The sequence below is a fragment of the Archocentrus centrarchus genome, chromosome 21 (genome assembly GCF_007364275.1).
Source record: "Archocentrus centrarchus isolate MPI-CPG fArcCen1 chromosome 21, fArcCen1, whole genome shotgun sequence".
NCBI lineage: Eukaryota > Metazoa > Chordata > Actinopteri > Cichliformes > Cichlidae > Archocentrus > Archocentrus centrarchus.
Genome location: NC_044366.1, coordinates 20,370,880 through 20,395,465, shown reverse-complemented (window position 1 = coordinate 20,395,465; position 24,586 = coordinate 20,370,880). Strand labels below are relative to the sequence as shown.

Below are 24,586 nucleotides of genomic sequence, written 5' to 3'. Positions count from 1 at the left end.
CTGATTAATCACCATTACATGGAAATAGAACAACAATCACATCCCCTGAAAAAGTCAATACAAATATTTATTTATTTATTTATTACAAATGTGACTTTGACACCGCAGCAGTAAATCTGAAGGTTATGCTGTATAAAAGGAGACGGGGGGGGGGGTTCTCATGACCTCTCAGCTGCATCCGGACATTTGGGAGAGCGATCTCTGTTTTCATCACTGGGTTTTCTTCTTTTCTCTTTGACTCGGTTTCTTTCTCACACACGTATGCTGAAACTCACAAACTTGAAAACTGCACATGTATGCTGAGCACATCCTAAATATGTCAAACTGAGGCACATGTGTAATCGTACAAGAGAAGGTATTTACAACCATCAACGCCCCTAACGGGTCCTAAACAAAACTACACCCTCTGTAAGCACAGTAACACTCTTGTAAATATAAATTTACAACACATCAAGGCTTATATATAGAAAAGGTTTAAAAAATACACATCAAATATCCTCACTCATTATGACAGAGTTCCAGCAGTTGTAGGCAGGTGGCAGTAGTGCGACACTAAATACTGGCAGCAGAAATACTGACACTGGGTTGAGCTGCTCCCAATAAATTATTATTGTTTTAATTTTGACTCTTGCACGCAGCAAGCGATAATACAATATTAATTTTAAATGTGTAAATAAAGTACTTCATTTTGAAATTGCATCAGAAATCTGATTTTAAATAATCCTTTAGGTTGTGCGTTGTGTTAAGCCCATGCCTGATTACATGTCATTGGCCAACAAGGTTTACATTACATGGAGCAATGCTATAATAATAAACCAAATCAAGATTAAAAAAAAAAAAAAATCAGGGCCATATGTTCTGAAATCATAGAAGTGGGTAAAATTTTAACTTGAGATGTGATTTGCATAACCTATCCAAATAAGATTCTGCTGGCTCACACATCAGATCCGTGTACACTGCACACACTTACACATACATAACAGGTATTAAGATATGTCCCTTCACTACATATTGAGTAGACGGTATTCAGTTGCAGCGTAGGTGGCATTTATTGAAGACTGCGACTGCCAAAATCAAAAATAAACTAAAAATTCTTAAAAACATTTAAAATAAACTGATTAGCTTTTTTTTGTTTGTTTAATTGATTAACCATTGCAACAATTTTCCTATTTATTTGCTTTCCTGTTTCATATTAATTTTTATTTATTAAATAAATATTCTTTTGGTAACACAGCAAGCCTTATAAATACAAGAAGCTTCAGGTTGAACCACAGAGTTCAGGTTGTATTCTATCTCTTGCCCTATGACAGCTGGCATGGTCTAGCCACCGCCCACGACCCTGAATTGGAAAAGCGTTTAAGAAAATGGATGAGGATTATTTTCTTTATTTACTCATGTGAGCTGGGATAGGCTCCATCACCCCCACAACAGGACATATGTGAAATATCCCAGGCTTCATTGGGTCACCAACTGGCTGATCAATGCCAGGATGCAACAAACCTAGCTTCCTCTCATTGGGATATTCTTAGTGAACTAAGGTAGACTGAAATGCAAAAGTACACAAATTCTAATTAATGGCACATTTTTAAAAACAAATTAAGGCCTATTTTGATTTTTTTTTTATATTATTTGTGATCTTTAACAACTTGATTTATTTATGATTTTGGCAGTCTCTGTCCTCATTTGTCGTCATCTTTAGTACGTGAGACTTTGAATTGTCTGACAATTACAAACACATCTATCTACAGTCCAATTATCTCAACAAGTACAGCGCAGACGGACGGGGTAGAAATTCTTTTTCAAATGGTTAAAAAAAATCATTCAAGCGTTACATGATTTTGGTATAAAAAGTCTGTAGGGATAAAGCATATTCACGTATAAATACTGTACATACATCTGCAATACAAGACAATTAAATAATAAATGCTTAAGACTGAAAAAGAGCGTTTCAGTTCATATCAAATGTCCTGGTCACTACAGTGACACGAAGGAGAAGGACAGACCCCAGTGTACATTATCATAAAAACCAGACAAACACACACAATTGTGTTCTAAAAATCTCAAACACTCCTGTGCAGGCACACACTGGCACATGCACATAAAGGAAACTCAAAGTTTGTGAGGGTCATCTGTAGTGCATAGAGATGTAACTGAACTGTGTTCTGCAAAGGTCACGACAGAGAACATTTCAGTGCATTTCTCCTAGTTTTCTGTCTTTTATCAACTTTCAAGACTCCTGGGACAAAGACAAAGACATAAATACTCTATATGTGAGAAAACTACATAAACATGGGTAACAAAAAAAAAGTACAAAAGGATTTCAGTTGGACAACCGTAACAGTTCTGTAAGTCTGTAAGTAACAGTGCGCTCGTCCACTCTGCCACTGTTAAACTGAGGTTTCTGATTGGAGCAACAATAAAAACTTGTGTGACTTGGGATCGATGTACTCTTCAGTCAGTCGGATATAAGGGATGCCCTTGATGGTGATGGCTAAACTAAAGTCGAGACACTTCAGCAGGAACTCTGTCCCCTCTTTAATGCCACTGGTCACAGACGCCTCGCTCACTAAGGTCCACTGATCAGCCATCCAGCGCTCTGGGCCGTACTGCAGGGTTGGACCCGGGACTAGATAGGCCTCGAGGAAGGCCTATGCACACAGAAACAGCTCATTATAGTACATTATAGTCCACCATGAAAAAACAGGTGTATAAAGACAATTTTTAATGAAACATTTTTTTTCATAAATAACAATATGATACACATTTTGGAGATTTTCATATTTCTTGTGCAATTAGGGATTAGCAAGATTTTCAGGGCCTAAGTTTTTGTTTTTACTTCAAATACAGTCCTATATACTGGACTGAGGTTTAAGAAGTAAAGATTTGAAAAGCTGAAATACAAGTTTAAAAGTTCACATTACTGCAGGTCTGCACCTGCGATAATAATAATAATAAACCAACAAAACCTAATTTTTTGACTGCCACTGTGGCCTCTTTTCCAACTGCCTATGTCTTCACTGCCATTGTCAATAAAGATAGATTATGTTGCATTTATACTACCTGTGTGGTGCTTTCTTTTGTTTACCATCAGATCTGAGCAGCTACACTGACAGAAATGAATCCTAGTATGATTTTAATAAGTTTGGTAAACACTGCCTTCTTCTTCTTTCAGCTGCTGCCTTTAGTGGATCATCTCACCCTATGTTTTTCATCCTATACTGTCTCACTAACCCTCTGCATGCCCTCCTTCACTACATCCATGAATCTTCACTGTGGTTTTCCTCTTTTCCTCCTGACTGGCAGCTCTATCTTCAGCATCCTTTGTCTAGTATATCCACTGACCCTCTTTTGCACATCCAAACTATCTCTCTAACGTTGTCTCCAAACCACTCAACCTGGGCTGTCCCTCTGATGTACTCATTTCTAATTCTGTCCATCCTGGCTACTCCCAATGAAACTCTACCACCTCTACCTCTGTCTTGTGTTTGTGAGTGCCACCATTTCCAAACCACATGTCATAGCAGGTATCACTTTCACTCTTGCTGCTATTTTTGTGGGTAAACCTATTAACAGCTTATCTGCTGTTACAACAATTTCAAGCCAAGCTGACCTTAGGGCTCATATTATTGACCAGGCAAAAAGCAAGATGCTTCTGGATGCTCTCCATGCTGTGACAGTGCTGCCTCCTGGTGGTGCGGAGGTACTTCTGCAGAGCCCGAGCCATAGATGGAAATATGGCCAGAGCTGCCTCGCGCACATCCATAATGTCAGATGGTGTTGCACGCTCATCCTCTTTCTTCATGCGGCGGACATGTGTGAAGGCCTCCTCAACAGCAACTACCAGCCTGACAGAGAAATAACACACAGCATTTGGCTTCATACAGTTGTTTTTACTGATCATATTTCCATTAACTTAAAACTGGTATTTCACAGTTTTTCTGTATATGAGGTGCAGGTTGCTCTCGTAGCTTTTGAATGAAGGGGACAACGTTCAATCAGATTTGTGCTATGATCAAAGTGTTACAGAAATGTTGTAGGGTTTGAGTTTTGCCTGAAAGTGACATGCAGTTATTTAGCTTGTATAATTGCCATGAAGTTTACATAACAACATGCATGACTTTTTAGCAAGGCTACTCATGTTAGTTTTTTTTTTTTTTTTTAAACTATACATGTGCTTACATCAGGGCAAAAACCCAACTGGGTGGATATATTTTCTGGTTTAGCTCTTATAAAGATGTTGATTGAGTTTTGGGGGGTAGGGGCAGGATATCTGCCTTCTTAATATTTCTGCTTTATAGCTTCCATTTGCCCTCTGTCCATGCCTCTTGTCTCCCAGTGTATCCATCCTCCAAAGCTTGAGTTTTACTTCTGCACTGAATCCATGTAGCACCTACGATGTAGCTTATGCAAATGGCTGATATCAGATTTATACCATTGCTGTTGTGCCTCCATTGCTCTGTAATTTCACTCCCAAAACACAAGCTAGCAGCAGGGTTTTTCCCTTCAAGTTGATCCAGTCTCTTCCCGTTGATTTGAAAAATGGTGGCAGAAGAAGAAGTAGCCAGAACTATGTTGGTGTATGACGTATATGGCGTTGACAGGTACTGTAGTTACATTTCTAGGCAGGTGCATGTCAGGCTAAACTGTAAGTTATGTCATAACTACTCTGGAAATTTAATGCAGGAGCAGAAAGCCACTGTAACGTTAAGCCACTTTGCTCCCATGACTCACCTGGCTCTACGTTTGCGGACTCTTCTCTCATAGTCGGCCTCCTCATAGTACAGCTCATTGTGGGCGCTGTCTTTACGTTTCCCGGCAGCTGTAACCATAGCCCGTGACTGATTTCCATTACTTGGCTGAGCCCCTGCTGCATTCCCTGGGGCTGTACCAGAAAGAAAGGACAGTAGCAAATTGGTCGTACCATTTTGAGGTGGGGGAGGCGGTCTTTAACTGGTCAGTCCCCCAGCAGTGATTAATGGACTGCATTTCAGTCTGAATCATTGAAGGAAAAACTCATATTGAAGGAAAATTGAGATCTTTTTGTTAGTGGTGTAAAACAACTGTGAATCTAGCTTCCAAGCCAGTATTGTTCCCATCTTACCCTCCACTAAATTGTGATAAAGATTTGATATATTCTTAACTTAAGCACAGAGAAAGGAGGAAATTTCCAAGTATCCACATTTCTCCACGCACACTATGATGCAGAAATCTTTTTATTGAGGGGTTGGATTAAATATTCATTATTTTACACATCAAAGACCATGTGTGAATTTACTGGTTTGTGTGGCAAACCCATAAAACTAATGGGGCTTATCCAGCAGTATATGAGAGATCCTGCAGTTTCACAGAGGTGGAATAAGATTTAGTCCATATTCCTGAAGATTACTACATCTGGGGGTGGTTATAGTTAGTAAATGCTGCAGGTCAGACAAGGATATAAATTATTAATCTTATCTGCATATGTGTGTTTATGCTTGTGCGTGCAGGTGAGAAAGAGACACTGAATGTAGTGATGAAATATGGATGAAAAAAATCCTCCCAGTGCGTACTGTGGAGAAACTGCAGTCAGATAATTTGCAGAAGAACCAACTGTAGATATTTTTCCACTGAAAATACAAGTAAGTATGAGCCTCTTACACATCCTGCCCTACATATTCGTACTATGAGAAGAGTGACTGACTGAGATAGAGAAAGGCATGTGTGGGAGTTGACGAAGGGAAAAAAAAGGGGGGGGAAAGAAGGAGCTGGAGCTGGAGACAGTGCGAGCAGGAGGAAGGAGAGATGTGGGAGTATGTGAGGAATGAGTGTTACACTGATGAATTATTTAAGGCTTGAAATTCCACGGCCCCCCTAGAGGCCCTTTCGCTGCACTTTGATAGGAAAGGGGGTGGGGTGGATGAAAAGCACTGTGAGGACACCGTATCCCATACTGCATCCCTGTTATATACATCAACAAATCCAGCGCTGTGCAGCCGGTGTGAGATTAATAGGTGGCGAGCTTAAGACCCTTTCAGCTGCAGGAAAGAGCGTGATATGTGGCATCACAGGATGTGTGTAGAGAAGAAATATATCAAGAATATTGTAACATATGCGTGTGTCTAAGTGTGTGTCTAGAAAGAGTGCTTTTATTTATTTTTTTTGCTGAAGATGCAATATGTCAAAGAGAGAAACTTCACAGCGCAGTAAAGATGTCGACGAAATTAGCGTCTCCCTGTGATGGTGAGGGCTTTTATCTGTACTTACTGTCAAAAAGGTATGTTCTCACTTTGTTTTTAAAAGCTGTTCATTGAAGCCAGAGTATTACAAAAAGCAAGGAGAACAAGCAGCAGACAGTTAAAACAAGGGAAAGCGAAGGTAACAACAAAGGGACATCAGCAGAAGTATTACATATAAACTATTGGGACATAAGAGGCGACTGACCATCTACATTGTAGACCTTTAACCCAGCCAGGTGTTTGGCGGCTCGGTGTTTGGAAGCAGAGAGCAGGGCCGGGTTATGGAGTGGAAAATCTCTGTAGTAATACTCCAGAATGGACAGAGCAGCTCTTTGAATACTGTATGAGGCAAGAGAGAAAAGAGAAAACTTAAAGACAAAACAGTTCATAATTACCCGTTAATCCACTAATCAGTTAGCCTTTAGCTATTCTGAATTCTGACAACCAGTAAACAGTGATTAAATTAAAAGAGCAATGCTCTTATTTAGATATAAAATTCAGTAAAACTATTTGAGAATAAACGTTACCACAGATGCTATTCATTTAATTTCACAAATTCTTCTTCCTGGAAAAACGTGGCATCTACATTACCAACAGTGTACCTCCATTGCTGACAGTTCAGTGGGAAAGTTTTGTTGTGTTATGGCTTGCTGCAAACATCTGACACATAAAGAACACGCTACTGAGGTCATAAAGATAACACTTGATGACCTCCCCCGGTACTCTTAATGATAAATTTTGACACTTCAATATATGACAATATATGACAACCACTATTATAGGTTCCCTGTTTTTCCAAGGGTAGCCCTAGTAAGCTGTATAGGCAGAGGTCACCCTATCTAACTTCTGACGCCCCCTCCCCATCATTTTGCTCTGGAAGCAGGCCTGAAATATGACAGAAACCGCTCTGTTCAGAAAAGAGAAACAAGGGTTACTCCTAGTAGGCGTCCAAGGGGGGGGGGGGTTTAAGAGAGACCCTTTGTACATGCTGCACTGCTGTACCATGTGAGCTACTGAGATGCACCATCCTCAATTAAATTTTCAGGGTTTTCATGTTCACCCACTGAAGACTAAACTGACCCTTGCATGAAGCCATTTACAGTGTCACCACATGCACTCCTCCAAGTAAGCCATATAAATTACTGGAAACAGTTAATATAGTATGAATCCTTTTCTTTCTCTTCTCCGGGTCCTAACCTCTTGTTTACCATTCCAAAAATTAATTTTAATCAGAAGAAGGCCCATTATTAACCCATTAAATTGTTAGCCTCATCACACAAACATAAATACTAATGTCTCCTAGTCCTATAGTAATAAACTTGTCCAAGGCAAAAAACAAAGACAGTCATATGATGAGTGGCTTTTTCTCATCCCTTCCCCTGAACTCCTAAAATAGCAAACTAGTCAAGGACACTGTAGACTAACTCAATTACTGCCTGTGCTTGTCTTCCCTGTGGCCATAAGCTTCCAATTACACTCATATGTCAACAAGGAGAGCAAAACGGCCGAGCACAGAAAGGTCAGATCCACATGTGAAAGTGTGAAATTTATTGATGTCCATCAATCTTGCGTTTGCTTTGGAAACACACACAAAGTTAATATGGTACAACTGCAGCATGCGTACCTGAGCTGTCCTATGTTGTAGTGACGAGTCTCTCCATCTGTGGAGCGGATGACACACACACTGTAGCAGGGCTGGAGTTGGCGGAGTTCCAGAAGTACGACTGCCAGGTAGTGAACAAACAGCTGGGAGTCCACGAGGGACACGGCAAACTGGACGATACCGTGGTAATCATCGTCCTGCTTGGACCACATCACAGGTTTAATAAAGGTTCATTGCTATTAGATAAAAGCTTTTTCCTTTAAATTCATTTTAAGCCTTTTTTAAGACTAAATGAATCAGATTAAACAGAGCTACATACAAACAGCTTACCATAAATTACACTAAAATATGTCACAAAACCTCCTGAAACGCACAAATAAAATACACGTCAAACCCACCTGAGCATCAAGGATACGGACCCCGTAGAAGAGCCAATAAGACATGGTGAGCAGGAGTGTGAGTGTGATGAGGAAGGCACGATACACACACACTCTTGGCAGGCATGCCCGGCTGGGCCGCAGAAACAAGGCCCAAACAGCAACCAGGAGGATGAGGAGCTTGAAGGAAATGGAGAGGAAGAGGCCCTCACAGGCCGCACCACACACCTGCAGCCTGTCGGGCCACATTACTGCTGGAAGAAGCAGGAAGACCAAGGGCGTGGCAAGCACCAACAGCCCCACGCATGAGCCCACAGCTAGGGGAAGATAACGCCGGAAACCTTGGGTCCGGTCCTGTATTCCTTTCCCCAGGCCCACCACCTCCTCCTGTGAAATACTGAGCTCCGATGTTCCCGTAACAGCGGTGGTGGTTTCTCCCCAGTTATCATCCTGAAAGGATGAAAAGGAATAGATGAATAAAAAGTGTTTTTGAAGCCACTGATGTACTTTTGGGTGTGCTGGATTGTCTATGCTGTCCATCAAAGGGGTTACCTAAATTTACCTATTTCATGTCATTTATTTAGACTCGCACAGTCTTTGGAAGTTTGCCTCGGTACACCACTGCAGTGGATTTTGAGCCAAAGATGTGCAGACTTTCAGCTTAAATTCAAGAGGTTTAAGAAAAGTAAAGTTTAACAAAAAACCATTTTTACTCATGGCCTCCCATTGTCAGAGGCTCAAAAGTAACCCGCCAAGCTAACATAAATTTAAATATAACAATTGTTCTTAATTGTTGTTCTTAATCAATCTTTTGCAGTCAGTGACTTCCTGAAGTCCTGAACCCATGACCATCACCAAATGCTGCTGTTCCTCCCTTGAGATGCTCTGCCAGGCCTTTAACTACGCCTGCCTTCAGCTGCTGCTTGTTTGTGGGTCTCTCTGCCTTCAATTTTGTCTCCAGTAAATCAAAAACATGTTCAATTGGGTTGAGATCAGATGACTGACTTGGTCATTGAAGAATAACCCATTTCTCTGCTTTGAAATTTATTTATTTTTTGGCCACAGCAGCTTTTGTTAGCAGTGGAGAGAGACAGGAAATGGGGGAAAGATACAGGGGAAGACACACAGGCAAATTGGCGACAGGCCGGGACGCGAACCCGCGCCGCAACGCGGCATATGTATGTGGTCGCCGGCTTTACCACTAAGCCACCCAGGCGCCCTGCTTTGAAATGTTTTGCATTATGCTTTGGGTCATTATCTATTTGCACTGTGAAGTGCTGTCCGATCAGTTTTGCAGCATTTGGCTGAATCGGAGAAGAGAGCACACAATTCATCCTGCCACGTCTATCAGCAGTCACATGATCAATACACAGTAGTGACCCAGTTCCACTGGCAGCCAAACATGCCCATGCAATAACACTACCTCCACTGTGTTTGATAGATAATGTGGCTTCAGATCATGAGCTGTTTCTCTCCTCCACAATTTTCTCTTCTCGTCATCATCTTCTGGTTCAAGTTAGAACTTGGTTTCGTCTTTCCAAAGAACATTTTTTTTCCGAACTGTGCTACTCCCTGTCCTTGAGTGTAATCAGTGGTTTCAGGGAGGTGTACACTTGTACACTCTGACAATGATATTCTGTGATCTTTCCGGCCCTTCAGTGTCGCTGAGCTGTCCAGTGCATTCCTTCTTTTTAAGAATGTACCAGCTTGTTGATTTGACCACTCCTAAAGTTTTTACTGTCTCTCTCTGGCAGGTTTATTTTATGGCATCCTTCACTTGCATTAACAGCTCTTTGGGCCTCACAGTGAGAGTTCCAGAGATAAGCTACCAAATAAGTTTAACACTTTGAATCAGCTCCAGTATATTGTCCAATTACTTCTGAGCATCTGAAAATGAGGAACTATGCAATACTATGCATTTAATTTCTAAGTAGATAATGCAATACTTCAATCACATCTTGATGGTTTGACTTAAATGCCACTGTGTACAGAGGCCAAACTACAAAGAATGTGTCAAAAAAATGAAAACAGGTCACATAATAAATTTAAAAATTTATTTTAAATTTAAATTTAAAACTTAAAAATGAGCTGTATGAAGCTGTATGAACTGATTCGTGGGCTTATCAACTTCATAAACAACTTCTTAGCAAAACACTATTGAAATAACAACACTGTGCTCCTGGCCAAAAGTGATGACCTTATTTTATGTCCAAATAGTGGTCAACTGTCAGTCCCGCTTTTACTGATCTATTTTTTTTTAATACATCAACTTTTGACTGACTGTTTGTTTAGATGTTAAGCCGCACAGCATCCACACCAGGCACACACCAGTATAACTACTGTTCTTATTTGTTTGTTTTGTTCTAACTGATAAAAGGATAATTCATAAAAAAAATTGTTACAAGCCTCCTATTACTATAGAGGGATGCATGTTAAGCAAACACAATGGCACCGCATTCATTTTTTTCTCAACCATAATAATGGGATGTCTTGAATATTGAATATTATTTTCCAACAACAACAAAATGTTGTGTGTCATCCAACATCAAAATGTTTTATGGATCCCTTCCTGGAGACAACAGAATTTGTGGTTTAGAAGCAGTGAGCTGAGAGACACTAAAAATGCTTTGGAGAGGCATTTTCACCCAATTCTTTGGTCCACTGTTGATACAAAATAGTTCTTAGTGCAGTTTTAATTGTCTTTCTTTTTTAAATGTTGCGAACACCAAACACATTTCTGAGACTAATATCTCCGAAACTGGGCCCATAAAATACCATAAGTCGACAAACCAGTCAAATGATGAAGGTGAATCAGATAGACAGCAGTGCTTCCATTTTCCCATTTCCTCCTTTCTTTGCACACAAAAGCACCACAGAGTCTACGCACCATGAATACAGCACATCCTTCATGTTTTTTTTTTTTGGAGTTAGTCATTATAATGGCAAGCCTTTTAAAGTCTGTTTGAAGTAATAAAGGATGACAGGACGGGATACGCATGCAGGCAAAGGGATGCACGCTGCACCAATGAAGACACACACACACACTGAATCACAACAAAAGCCAAGGCTTTCCATGCCCATCATCACAAATCTGTTTTTTTTTCTTCTTAACTCTCAGGGTCATTTTAAGCATAAATATTTCCAAAAAAAAGACACAGGGAGAATAAATTAGTGACAAGTCTACTCTAAAGAGGTATTTATTTTTGTTTGCCTGTCATTAATTCATGTAATTAGCCATTCATTGTCCCCCAGAGTGTCACCGCATTGTACCTACCAACAACCAATCAAAGGAGCAGCAGCTGCAGCGAGAGGGATGAGGGCTGGAGAAATGACAAGCTGAACAGATAAGCCTTCATGGCTTCACACACGTGTGCACACACATATCCACCTAAGCACCATCAAACAGTGCTTAGATTCACACTGAAGCCACATGAGCCTCATGGAGCTGCTGTAAGTAATGCAGCTAGATGTCACATACACTTCACCTGTCTAGAGCTTGTAATTCCCAGTGTATACCAGATCCTTTTCAGCCTATTAGAAGTTAAAGGAAGCTTAAGTGAACCCTGCTGGAATTTGAAATCTGACACACTTTCCATATTTCAGAAATTGCAACATAAATATGAATTCTGCCCCTCTAGTACAGTTCACAGCCAATTAACTTAGCCTTGCCGGAGGAGGAGGAGGATGCCAAGAGGAGCCAGAAGATAAATGAGCATGAAGAGAGGAGAGGGAAGCAAAGTCAAAGGGGGATGGCAGTGGATTAAGCAGAGAAGAAGATTTTGGGGTGTGTGTTTGCCAGACTAATGTGAGAAACAAGAGGTCAGTTATGTACCGTAGGTGTAGCATCAGCTCCATGTCAGATCTCATCTATATTCACCCCCCCCCCCCCCCCCCCCCCCCCCCACACACACACACACACACACATACACACACACACACACACTTATAAACCTGCATCTGTGACCAATCAGTGTCATTCCGTGTTCCAGTGTGAGAAACAAACGCTCAGAAACACCCAAACAATGTCTTCCTGCTTGAACACAGATGCTGAGTAGTCACTTAGGGAACACATAGCCAACTAAATCTGAAAGTGCCAAATTTTCTCTCATTGTTGTTCTCTAATCTCACTAATCTGAGGGTTTTCTTATAAATCCAAAAATGCCAGTGTTGCTTTTTTGTGCGTGGAGAAGATAAAATGAATGGATGAAAATTACCAAATAAGCCTCTTCAGATACACTTGAGAACTGCTCAGTTGTAAAAAAAAAAAAAAGAAAAAAAAAAAAAGAAAAAGATGACAAATTAATTTAAATTAAGAGCGCTGGATGATTAGTCCTGTGGATAACTTTGTAATTACAATGTAGTGATGACTTAATGCAGTTCATAAACACTCAGAAATTATGAGCCGTGATCATATGCTTGTTTTATGTTCTGCTGGAGTGCCTCCACCGCTAACACTTACAATCAAAGGTACTTTTATTTTAATTTAAAAAAAAAAAAAAAAAAAAAACGTTTACGCAAGACCTTTTTTTCCTAGGTTGGGTGCTGTGACTGTTCTAGTGCTTGACTGGCCTTCTCATGCAGCTCTCTGCAGCAACAAGAAAAAAAAATACAAAAGCTTATTTCCCAAAATGTCAAATTATTTCTTTGAACCTTTTGAGATCACAGAGAAGAGGTGGGAACACATCGCAGACAGAAACCAGACTGTCTGCGCACCTCCTCTTCACCAGATGTTTGCTAGGAGGCACCGCTTTGTTGTTTGCAGAGATTTTCTCTCTTTTATTTTCCAGTTATTTACACATTTCAGTGCAGCTACAGGTGAGCGTGTAAAACTAGCCGGCCAAGTCTGTCTTAGTGCACTTAAGCGCTTAAACATATGCACCAGAATATTTCATATTCTACATGTGAAATGCGTGACTGAAATGTTTTCATTCATCCTGAGAATCGTCCTGCCGAGGCGTAAATTCAGATAGGCTTTAATGGTAATGTGTCATTTAGAGGGAGAAAACAAAGCATTATTGACTGAGCTAATATACTGCTAATATCTATCATTAAGTCTGAAAGAGAAAGAAACCGGGAGAGACTAATACAGGGAAGGGCTGTAAGAGCAGGAGAGAGGGACGAGACTGCCGCCCGCTTGCTTGGCAGTGTTTCCAGTCTTTTTATCTGGCACAGGGTGAATATGGATTATGCTACACAACACAGAAAACAGCCTGCCAACTACAAAGCTCAATCTCTCAGCAGCACTAGCTTGGGTGAAGGTTAAAATGGGCTTTGTGAGACAAAAAAACCACCACTTAAAACGCTTGCCAGGTTTCCCTATATTTACTGCATTCCTTTTATTGTAGGAGGGTTTTTTTTTTTTAACCTCACATTACAAGCTTTGCTGGTGTAGTAGCTGTGAGTAAGAGAGTATTCAAGAAAAAGGGCAAAGAAGCAAGTTGTGAAAAGCTAAAGCAAGACTACCATACGCTCTGGTGTTGCTAGAGCTAACACTGTGAGGAAATTGAAACTGCTCCCTCTTGGCACAGAGACACGGTATCTAACAAAGCAGCATGGCCAGTCTCAGTAACAGATTCTCAATGACTCAGTCTCTCTCTCTCACACACACACACACACACGCGCGCGCACGTGCAGAAACTGTGCTCCAAGACCGTATCCTTATGTCACAGGCATGCATGTAAACATGGAGGATTATTCATATCAGCTTTCCTCCAAGTGCCGTTTGGCCGGATGCTAATGCTAATCTCAGTCTGTGAGAATGTCTCCTCTGCACTGGAGACTAGTTAGTGTTAATATGCAGCTCTGCCATCTGACAAAGCCGCTCCAAAATGCACGGGCTGGAGTGCACTGTGGTCGATGTTGTTTGTAGCAATGCTGGTGCTGCCACTGGTGTGTGGACACGACTGTCTGTAGGGGTACTGCGATACAATGGCAGATTACCTTACACCGCTAACAATGGATGCAGGCTACGAGCTGACAATCACATGCCAGTGTGGAATGTGCCTTTCCAGCCAAAAGGGGATGCTGAGCACAGATAGCAAAATAGGTCAGACTTCTGAAAAATGGTCAGAAAGTCAGGTTGAAGGCACGCTTATTTTCCAATCACATTAAATAATATCAGGAATATTATTAGGGAATAAAGTATATTTTACAAAGGCAGCTTGTACTACAGATATAAAGCTTTTCTATAGTTATTTTAAACATACAAACTGCACAATAAGCCAATGAAAAATGCACTCATTTTGGGTTACTATATATTTCAAGTAGGTCAAAGACACTGTGAATGCAGCCCAAGGCTAGTAATATCTGTTACACGTCTTCAGAGAAGAGGGCACTTTCTTTTTCTCTCTCCTTCTCTTGCTTCAACTTTAGCTCACTTTATCTTTCAGTGCAGTTTGTCTCTCCATTTAAAGGGATAACCTGACAATTTGGAAAATGTTATTCAGGTGACAACTTAGCATAAAATATATATTATATATTTTCTCCTATTTGGAGCATCTACAAAAACTTAAATATAAAACAATAAGTTGCAATTTTATCACTGGGTTGTGCCGAGCAATCTCACAGTGATGATAAGACTAAGGGAGGTCAGACTCCAGAATGCAGCCAGGCTATCGCTTAGCTAACAGAAAAACTCTGGTTTTCTGCTAAGCCAAGCTAATCAGCTGCTATATCTACAGACAGACAGGAGGCTGGCATCTAGCTCCTTATTTAAGGCTGTGTTCAGATTGTGTCTACTCATTTGGTGAAAGCTGATAGATTTCAGAAACCAGATGGATTTTATGCTGTTTATGCAACAGGGATATTCCCAATTATCCCAACCAGTACCACATAACATTGCTGTTTATGGATATGTACAAGCTGTGATTGAGATAGCTCTCCGCAACATAAAAATTACAAATCTGCATGCATATGAAAACTTGTTTCTGCCACTTAAAAAAATTTCCAGGCAGAGGTAACTGAGCATACTAAAATTTTGAAATACTTCTACGTTGAAATTTTGACATATTTAACTTTAAATTTTGAATTAAAATAGGTTTAGACTCTCAGCATGGATGAAAATCACATTAGCTCCATGTTTGACTACTCTTCTTCTCACAGCAGACAGGCTGCAATGCATGATGGTCTCAGTGCATGGATCTAACATACAGCTTCTCTACGCTACATTTTAGTGTATGTCGTGATAATTTTATAGTGCAGAGTATAGTGGAGGAAAAAATGACAGTTTAGAATTTGAACAGCACCAAAAAAATGGCTAGTAGATGTTCCCAAAATAGCCAAAATCTCTGTAAGAAAGAAATAACAGATAAATACTCAGATGGTATTTGACTCTAATGAATCTTTAATCCTTGAAGACTTAGTTAAAATATCTGCCTCTGTCTTTAAGCTCCATATCACATCATTTTGTGTCGACCTAAACCTATTTTGCTTGTAGCAGCACAATCAGCTTTATGGCAATGACTGATGCCAGGATGCATTGCTTTTAAAGCCATTAGGCACTACAACCAGTATATAGCCACTACATCTCACACACACACACACACACACACACACACACACACACACACACACACACACACACACACTCACACACACACACACACACACACACACACACAGAGACCCACACTAACATAGCACTGTCTGTACAAAACCACCCAGCCCTATAAGAGAGATGCTAATCCTCTGACCTATCTGATCCCTTGTCACCATTGTTAGCCTATCATGTGTCGGGCAGCCAGCTGTGTGAGGACGAGTTTATAAGGTCGGGATGCAAAGTTCATGCATGGATTACTGGGTCTTGGTTTTTCTAAAGGAAACTGATACTGAGACAGTTTAAGTGTGCTTTACTACAAAACAATGTGCATCTGTTCACAGTTTTTTTTTTTGTGAATACCTGCGCCTCATCAACATGCTCTGCTGCTGGTGTGGGCTCTCCAGGCAGCGGTTCTCCGTTATGGACAGGGGAGTCCTGGGAAGGAGTGTCAGGGGGGTTGATTACGACAGACCTCTCGGAGCGGCTGCTGTCTTTACTGCTGCTAGCTTTGTGTCGCTCACGGCTTCGATCTCTGGAAAGTGAGAACAAGCACGTGCAGTGAGCACTGAGAAAGGTGCAACAGGAAGAATGCATTGATAAAAATGAGACTGAAAACGGACACTCGCATATCAATATTAATTGCTTATTCATTATTGATTATTTTGGAACGTATTTGTCTGTACAACTTTGAACAGTTTCCATAAAGTACTTGTTTTACTCTCTTTCTCTCTCTTTGACTTTTACAGAAATTACACTCTCCCATTTCAAATGACTGAAGCAATGAAACAATTATAGAGATATCAGTCCATACACTTTCTTTAAAATAATAACTTGAGGTATGCATACATGAACTTGGAATAAGTACCACAGCAATATACACACAAGAGCTGAGACAATAAGTTCATTAATTTATCTCATAAAAATTAGGAAGCTAAAATGTTTTATAATTTATTATTTATTTGAAGCAAGTCTAAAAAAAGGAAAAAAAAAATCCAGTTTCTAAAATGTGAAAATGTGCTTCTTCATGTCTTTTATGATAGACTTAATTATAAACTTGATAAATGTAATGTTTTTGAGGTCTGGATGAGTGGTTGAATGACCTTTGGCATGTGGACCTTGTAAGCATCTGTTTTTATCCCTTCCTGACATTTTTTATAGTATAACTTGTTAATTCTTCATTAATCAAAAGTCAAGAAAATAATTCAATTTTTCATTAATGAAAACTGGAGAAAAGTGGTGTGTATTAATACTCCAGTAGACAACCATAGGCATCAGAAATGAGCGGGATGTTGAACAAATGAATCTCTCCTTTACAGAGTACACAGACTCAATCACTAAAATAGGTTAGAACCACTCAGCTGTGACGACCCTAATCCACAAGCTCTGTCCGTCTCAATCTCTCGCTTGTTCTCTCTCTGCAGTCTCTCATCTCATTATTTCACTACAACCAACATGTGGCCCGTTCAAAGAAGACAAACAAAATGTTTATTGAAGGCATTCCAGTAAAAAATGCCACAGAAAGAGCCAGGGAGTGGGATACAGCATGTGATCTGGTAGAAACAAATTCTTGTCATGGGAGTGTCGGTTAGACAAACACAGCAGAGAGAAGCAGACGGTCAAGGCAGGACAGACAGGAAACATACCCATGCCGGTTTGATCTCCCAGAGCGACTGGAGTGATAGGAGTAGCCAGAATGAGTCGACTCTGTGTCCATACCAACGCGGTTCGGAGACAGTGACTGGGCAGGGGGATGAGGAGAGACTTGCCGTGCGGCAGAGAGGGTAACTTGGCAGCAGTGCTCAGGAGGACAAATGGGTTGCTATAGAGACAGACTTCAAAAATCCACGACGACTGACAACTATCCTCGATTGCTGCTTCAGTGACCACATTGACCTGAGGGACAGATAAACAGCAGAGTATAAGGGATGCACCAAGGCTTGCTTGCAACATCAAACAAACAGTGCATTTGACGTACAAAAAAAAAGCTTCTGTATTTCTGATTCTCATCATTTACAAAGAGGACAGATTAATTGTGCTCTGCGGCATTGTGGGTATATACTTCAGATTATCTGATTAATGTATTAACCTGGGATATTTAGCTCCACTCTGACTGAGGCTAAATATTTAGCACACGAAGTACACGTGCTACAATGTCCTCTTAACAGCAGAGCTCCTGGTTCAATTTTACAGCATGCCACGCCCTGTTCTCTCCCCCACTGTTTTCCTATCTCTATACTGTGTATCAAAGAAAGGCCAACATGCTGATCCTGCAGATGCAGATTTCAATGTCTGCAGTTGTTATAAGATGGATAATGTTCAAAGTTTGCTCTGAACTTGGAAAAACTTCATTTTTGTACCCTCTGTTTGGAGTAATTTACAAGACACACTTTATTTGGAAAATCTGACTTAAATCCAGCCATTCAAATGCTGCATATAAAACATGTTTCATGAAGAAGGTTTTACACAGGCTCTCTGTCTTTTTACAAGTCTCACATCATTTCTGTGTGAATGCATATTTTATGGGTCGTGCCTAAATACTGCCATTTTAGCTCAGTCTCTCTTGTAAAAAAAATAAATAAATAAAATAATGCATCCCAGGAGTGAAAAAATAAAGGTTGCACAGACAAACATAGAACGTTACAGACATATGTTAAGCGCTTTGGGTAACAAAACAGAAAATAATGCATGCAGTATCAGCTGAAGCTTTATCTGATGAATAAAATGACTACTTTTATAACCTCTTAACATCCACCAGGGTTAGGTTTCCTTATAGTTGCATGGTAAACAAACAAGCTTGGGAAAATAGAAGAGGCTACCTTTCAAAAAAAGGCCACATACGTGCATTTCGGCCTTACAGATCTACAATAATCTTTTCCATCTGTGGATGCCAATTGGTGCAATTCCATAAAAAGAGGTGAGTGTTAGCTTAACCCTACCTCTAACCCTGCTGGATGTTAAGAGGATAAGTTGTTTGGTAGCCATGGCTGCAGCAAGACGTGTGCTGAAGCGAGTGCAGAGACCACTGAAAAAAGAGGCCTTAACTCTCTTTTGAATCTTTTGAAACATTTTACACATGACAAGGACGACATGGTTTTCACCAAAAAAAAAAAAAAAGAATTTAAACATGCTGAGTCTGAATGCACCATCAGTTTGCAAAATATCCACTGTGAGTATTCTTTAACCAAATGTCCCCCTCATCAATATATAGATAAAACTCATATATTCACATAAAAGGAACAAATTCAGGTAGATCAATTAGTTGTAATTTATGTAATACTAACATATTTAAATTTGATAACCAGTGATTTGGAAAAGATTGAGAACTCTCTCCGTCTCGTCATTATTAGCTGGCGCTGAATCTGCCAGACTGACTTCCTGTGACCCTAATGTGTGATGTATGCATGAGGATGGCTCACCATGCATGACCATTCATTTAGACCTCAATACCCTGTCTGTCTCCCAGCTGTTGTCCTGACAACTACCTGCCAATCACCATCCCCATCTCAATTTATTAACTGGAACTATTCTTCCCGTCACGGGCTATTTGTTATCACCACAGCAAATGATGCATACTAACTCTAAAACAGCCCATTCAGCAAACGAGGATACAAATGCCCTGGAGATGATATTCTGGTCGTATAAGAGAAGACACTGCTATGAAGCAGATTTCCATTAAGAGGGTTTAAATGGTTTTCCTTTCCTTCAATTACCTATGGTGGGAAATGTCTCTGTATATGTAAGAAACCAAAGATTTTCCATTAAGGATTGTTATACAGTGAATATAAGCTCAGTAAGACCATTATTACAACCTACAGAATTAATTGTATCTGATAAAATATATTTTTATGCTTTAGGCTGTAGATTGGCTCCATAGGGTAGTGGTTTATACATTTGCCTAACAACTGAAAGATTCCTTGCTTTGACCCTCAGAGGCAGCCTTTGGGGTTGTGTCAGGCATTGGGTGTAAAAACACTGCTGAATCAAACATGCGGAGCTACCTGCTGTGCTAACCCCTTGTGAATAAGGAGCAGCTGAAAGTTGTAAAAGGCTGTAGTGCTATCTATCTATCTATCTATCTATCTATCTATCTATCTATCTATCTATCTATCTATCTATCTATCTATCTATCTATCTATCCACACAAGGCAAGTTGCATTCAAGGGAAGGTAGACATTTATCTACAGCTAATATCTCCAAAATTGGGTGACTCACCAAATGAATCTAGATGGCACTACAAGCCAGAGGATTATTATGTAAATTAGATTTTGGAATGAACTGTCAATTTAATTTGAGATGAACAAACCTGATGTAAAATGATGCCCTAGTGACAAAAAGCCCAATTTCTCAGAGAGTGGCTGCATCTGTGGAGGCTGATGAAAGCTGGGGGAACATAATGTTGAACAAGGCAGAGCTGCATTTACACAGAACATCAATAAATAACGTACTTGAACATACTGTAACATACTACTCACAGAATCAAAGCTAATGGTGCAGCATCAAATTTTAAACACAAGCCTGAGTTTTAAGAGGGACGTCATACGTCTCATCTCTAACCCACATCCGGAGCGTCCATTGTTACCTTGGCAACACTGGAGGCAGGAGGCTCCGTCTATCAGCAATAATAATCGGCCCTGCTGAGACAAAATTTGTGGATGCACTTAAGTGGGCATGTGAGAGTGATGGTGGGGTGAGGCACAGTGAGAGGGCATAAAGAGGAAACAATAGCTTCCCATCACACCCGTCACTCGTGCGGTTAAACGAATCCGCCTGGTGATTTGAATAAAAGCCATTAACCCCCCGAGTGCTGATCTCTGGGCACGTGGCTGTGATATGTGGGCCACAGTGATCCCACTGAGAAGCCACTCATCCACAGGACGAGCATGAAGAGGCACAGTGAACCAGGCCATGCGGAAAATCGCAGCCACGGGGTAAGAAAAACTATCAGTTACAAGCCAACGATAACTATGAATGAAACATGCGGGGCTAACAACGTGCATTAGAGACGTGCGGCTGTCTGAGCGTCCTCTGAGACAGTCCCAAAAATGCAGTACTCCTCCGAGGGGGAGCCTGTGCGGAAAATCTACTCTCCAGTGAAGCACAGTTGCATCACTGCAGACCGTTCTGGTTGGCTGCACTAAGAAGAGATTCACCAGGGCAGAAGCTGACACTAATGTAAAACAAACATTCATTAGGGTGTTTGTTTAGTGGATCGAGGCTGATGCACAGTGGGAGCTACTGTAATTACACATGGTCAGGCTCAGGGGTGCATGTGCACGTGGTATTATTGAGTCATTTTTTACTCCTTTTCCAGAGATGAGGCATAAGCAGACTTCAGTCTTGCACCTAATAAGCGTGGCGCTCCATGAGGGAAACATATGATAAATAAAATGCTTTGTAGCATCCCCAAGCTCATCGGTAAATGTGAGATTTTGACTGTATAGAAATTTGCCCTCCAAACTGAGCAGAGAAAGAGGGGTGTGGCATTGGAGATTCCATTAAGGTATCCAATACAGTGCTGGCACCCTAAATGGCACAGATGAGTCTCATAGCTCACCCAGGGCACATGCTGAGGCCTGGTTACCATGGCATCTGTGCCCTCCCTCACACCTATTAGCTTTCATGCCTTCCTTCCTTGATGTGCGCCCTGCCCCGGTGGCATTATGCCATAATCTTCCAGATACAGCAGCTGGGCAATCTGATGGATTTCTTGTATCAGCTGTTTTGTAGCTTTAAGGCAAACAAATTGCAAAACTCCAATCTGCTCTGCAAATATACAGCAGCTAGTAGATGTTCAAAACAGCAGTTTGGCTGATGTAAATGCCAAACTGCTATTTGCTGCCATAGAAAACCACGCCAATAGCCACATTTGAGGACCTGAAACAACTAAACTGCAGATTATATTACTGCATTAAAATGCATTCTTCTAAAATGGCAGTGGAAACAACAAGCACACACATGCACAGGAGCAACACAGTCCACTGGGCTGTGTGAAAGCTCTCTGAAATCAAACAAAAGGGTGACAGTGTGTGCCTGTGTAATGTATAGTGGTTAATATCTTAAATCCCTTCATGGACTACAGATAACCCAGAGGAACAGCCGCTCATTAACATATTAAATTACCAAAGGGCTGAGTCACATAAAACTGAGTCAAACATGCAAAGTCATGACAGTCCCTTAGAAACAGCCTCTTTTTTTCTTATTTTGTGCCCTTCGGTACTATGATATCAGATGTGATTAGGAAGTTGTTTCCTGCATATATATGCAGAAGGAAACCTGTGACCTTTCAGTGACTGGATATAGCTACTCCCACCCCGCTGCCCATTGTAAAAGGAGAAAGTTAAGACCTGACACAGTTCTCTGGAATGCAAACTTTAGTCCCCTCTGATCCGCTCATGTGGAACTAAACAGAAGTACAGTAGAAGAAGAGAGGGAGGGAGAGTGAGGAGTGTGGTGCGGGCTGTTGAAGAGATACCTCAGTACATTCCCATTTTCAGTGCAGTGCTTTTATGGCTCCAAATACACAACTGTAAACTATTCTATAATGTATTGCCGATTACCCCATGCTGCATAAACTTTGAGGGATCCCAGTACTTCTCTTTACCCTAAAGGTAGCTCCAGTTCTGGTTGCACTTCTGACACACTGCCCAGAATTAAAGGAGAACAAAGGCCAGCATCACTTTTGATCATCCATGGGAAGAGCTGATATCTTCCATGGGGTTGACTCATCTATTCAACAGGGTTCCCAGACCTCCCAGTGTCCTCAGGTGCTCTGCACAGGACCTATCAGCACTGCTCAATAATAAATAACTGTAGGTGCCAGCACGGTTTCACTGCAGTATTATGACTCTAAGACACACAGACAGGAGACACGTGAAGCTGCTCTGCTCACAGTTAACACCTCATCCAGCTGCGTGCTCTCCAGACAGCTGCCGCTGATGAAGGCATCTCCAACACCCTTTAACATAAAGGCTACCAGGTCGCACGGAACAAGGGGGTGCTGCTTCTCTATTACACACAGCTGCAGCTTCTGTTACAGCAGATCTGGTTTCAGTCTCGCCCTGAACCCCATTAACCACAGAACACTAAATCACTTCAAATAAAGCGTGCATTCTGGATTATTGGTACAAATGATATGTTTACATAAAAGCAGTACTGATGCAATGTAAATAAAAAGGAAAACCATGAGCTCCAAATTGATGCGGGTTACATGGCTGCATCTGTCTGGCGAAAAGGAAACCATTTTCCCACGACGGCAGCATTGAACTTCATCAGTGATTCCTGCGTACTGGTGTATCTTTTTTTGGCAAGGGCAGCCAGTACCGGGTGTAATGAACATTAGAGCTATGGATTCGTTTACCTACCTTTGTCTCAGAAGCGTTTCATATTCCTTCACCTGCGTGTCAATGAATCTGCCGCCGAGGAGCTGCAGCTGCTGCGGCTGCTGTGAGGCGCGTCTGCACGGAGAGACAGCTCACAGGATCCTGGCCATTGTGGTTAGCAGGACCAGAAAGGGAGGCAGCATGGGTGTACGACACACTACAATGAGTATTTTCAGCTGTGGCCCACAAGAGGTCGTCCTTTATGACTGCTTTGGAAGGGTCAGGGCCTTCAATGAGTGTATCTGATGTTTAAATGTGATTTGCTGCCTAACTCACATTTTTACCTTCATTGTGCAAAACTTGCGCAATGAAGAAACGAAAGAAGCTCGTGACACCACTTTCTAATTAGAAAATTAAAAGACTAAGCCCCACTCCCAACTCCCGCACATTTAATCAATCAACTAACACGCTGACTACCCCGTCACAATAAACTTGATCTTCATTAATAAATGTTTTTGAAGCCATTCATGATTCTCTATGCAACCGAACACATAATGTGTAATGAAGAAAGTTTACGTGAATCTTGCATACTACACTTATAAAGTGTCTGGCACTTATAATAATTTTACAAGGAAAGAATGCGAGTATGTGAAGTGCTTTATTGAGAAAACTGAAAAGTACGACAATTTATGTCTTTAAGTGTTTGTTTTCAACAACATAGTAGATTCAAACAAATATCCAGAAGTTTCCACCCAGAACCATTTCAGTTATTTTACCCAGTGACCGCCTGCAAGGCTGGATTATCACCCACCCCGAGCCCCAGATTCATCGATAAGAGTTGGACTATCTGATCATAATATACTTGAAAGGAACCTCACTGTGTTAAAATCATCTTTAGAGACCTTTGTTAATTCATCTTGTACTGTGTCCATTTTCCTTAATTAGTTTGTGAGGAGCTGCACACGCAACCCATCAACTTAATATATGACATAAATTGTACTAGAAAGAAGGCTTAAAGGTGGGGCTAATAGGGTCTTAACACCTGGACCTGATTCTGGCATCTCATTAGTGTCACCCAGAGATGTCATTTCTATAATAGTTGAGGGTTCTGGTGTCATAACTGACACTTTCAGGGCCCTGGCACTTCACCTCTGATCTCTGCAGACAGAACCTGTCTGTGGCTGGCTGCGTGGATTGTGTATTGGATAAATTGCCAGAGGAGATTCCATCTCAGGCTAAGTGACAGAGACAGGAAAATGCTATTTTTCACTGCTGTTAAAAGAACCACCTTTGCGAACTGATATAATGTCAGATTTTTTTTTTTTATTCCTTGTACAACAACAGCAATAATCAATAAAACACAACCCAGTGGTGCTAGTTTTGAGTTAATTCCTGACCCTGAACGCAGCAGTTGAATTAGTAGCTTCTCTCTTGGGCTTTTGATTACATCAGATCTTCGACAGTTTGAATTTCCCTTATGGCTGAGATTTTTTCTGCATGGATTACATGGTAATTATAGCATGTGTTATTGAGGA

The 24,586-nt window shown here is 40.9% G+C and overlaps 1 protein-coding gene across 1 annotated transcript; it reads right to left on the bottom strand.

The window, feature by feature from the left end:
• Window positions 1-107: 107 nt before the first annotated feature.
• On the bottom strand, window positions 108-23,214 carry LOC115800552 (vang-like protein 1). Its single transcript, XM_030757989.1, has 9 exons — window positions 23,094-23,214; window positions 17,376-17,625; window positions 16,093-16,264; window positions 8,217-8,645; window positions 7,840-8,015; window positions 6,421-6,554; window positions 4,732-4,882; window positions 3,611-3,845; window positions 108-2,648 (listed from the first exon to the last, which is right to left on the bottom strand). The coding sequence occupies exons 2-9, from the start codon at window positions 17,444-17,446 to the stop codon at window positions 2,388-2,390; spliced, it is 1,629 nt and encodes a 542-aa protein (XP_030613849.1). The 5' UTR covers window positions 17,447-17,625; window positions 23,094-23,214; the 3' UTR covers window positions 108-2,387.
• Window positions 23,215-24,586: the final 1,372 nt, after the last annotated feature.

Coding starts and splice junctions, on each gene's coding strand:
- LOC115800552 (XM_030757989.1), bottom strand. CDS start 17,446: ATGGACACAGAGTCGACTCATTCTGGCTACTCCTATCACTCCAGTCGC. Junction 16,265..17,375: donor GGGAGATCAAACCGGCATGG/GTATGTTTCCTG, acceptor CTCACTTTCCAG/AGATCGAAGCCGTGAGCGAC. Junction 2,649..3,610: donor TCAATAATATGAGCCCTAAG/GTCAGCTTGGCT, acceptor CTGTGTGCATAG/GCCTTCCTCGAGGCCTATCT.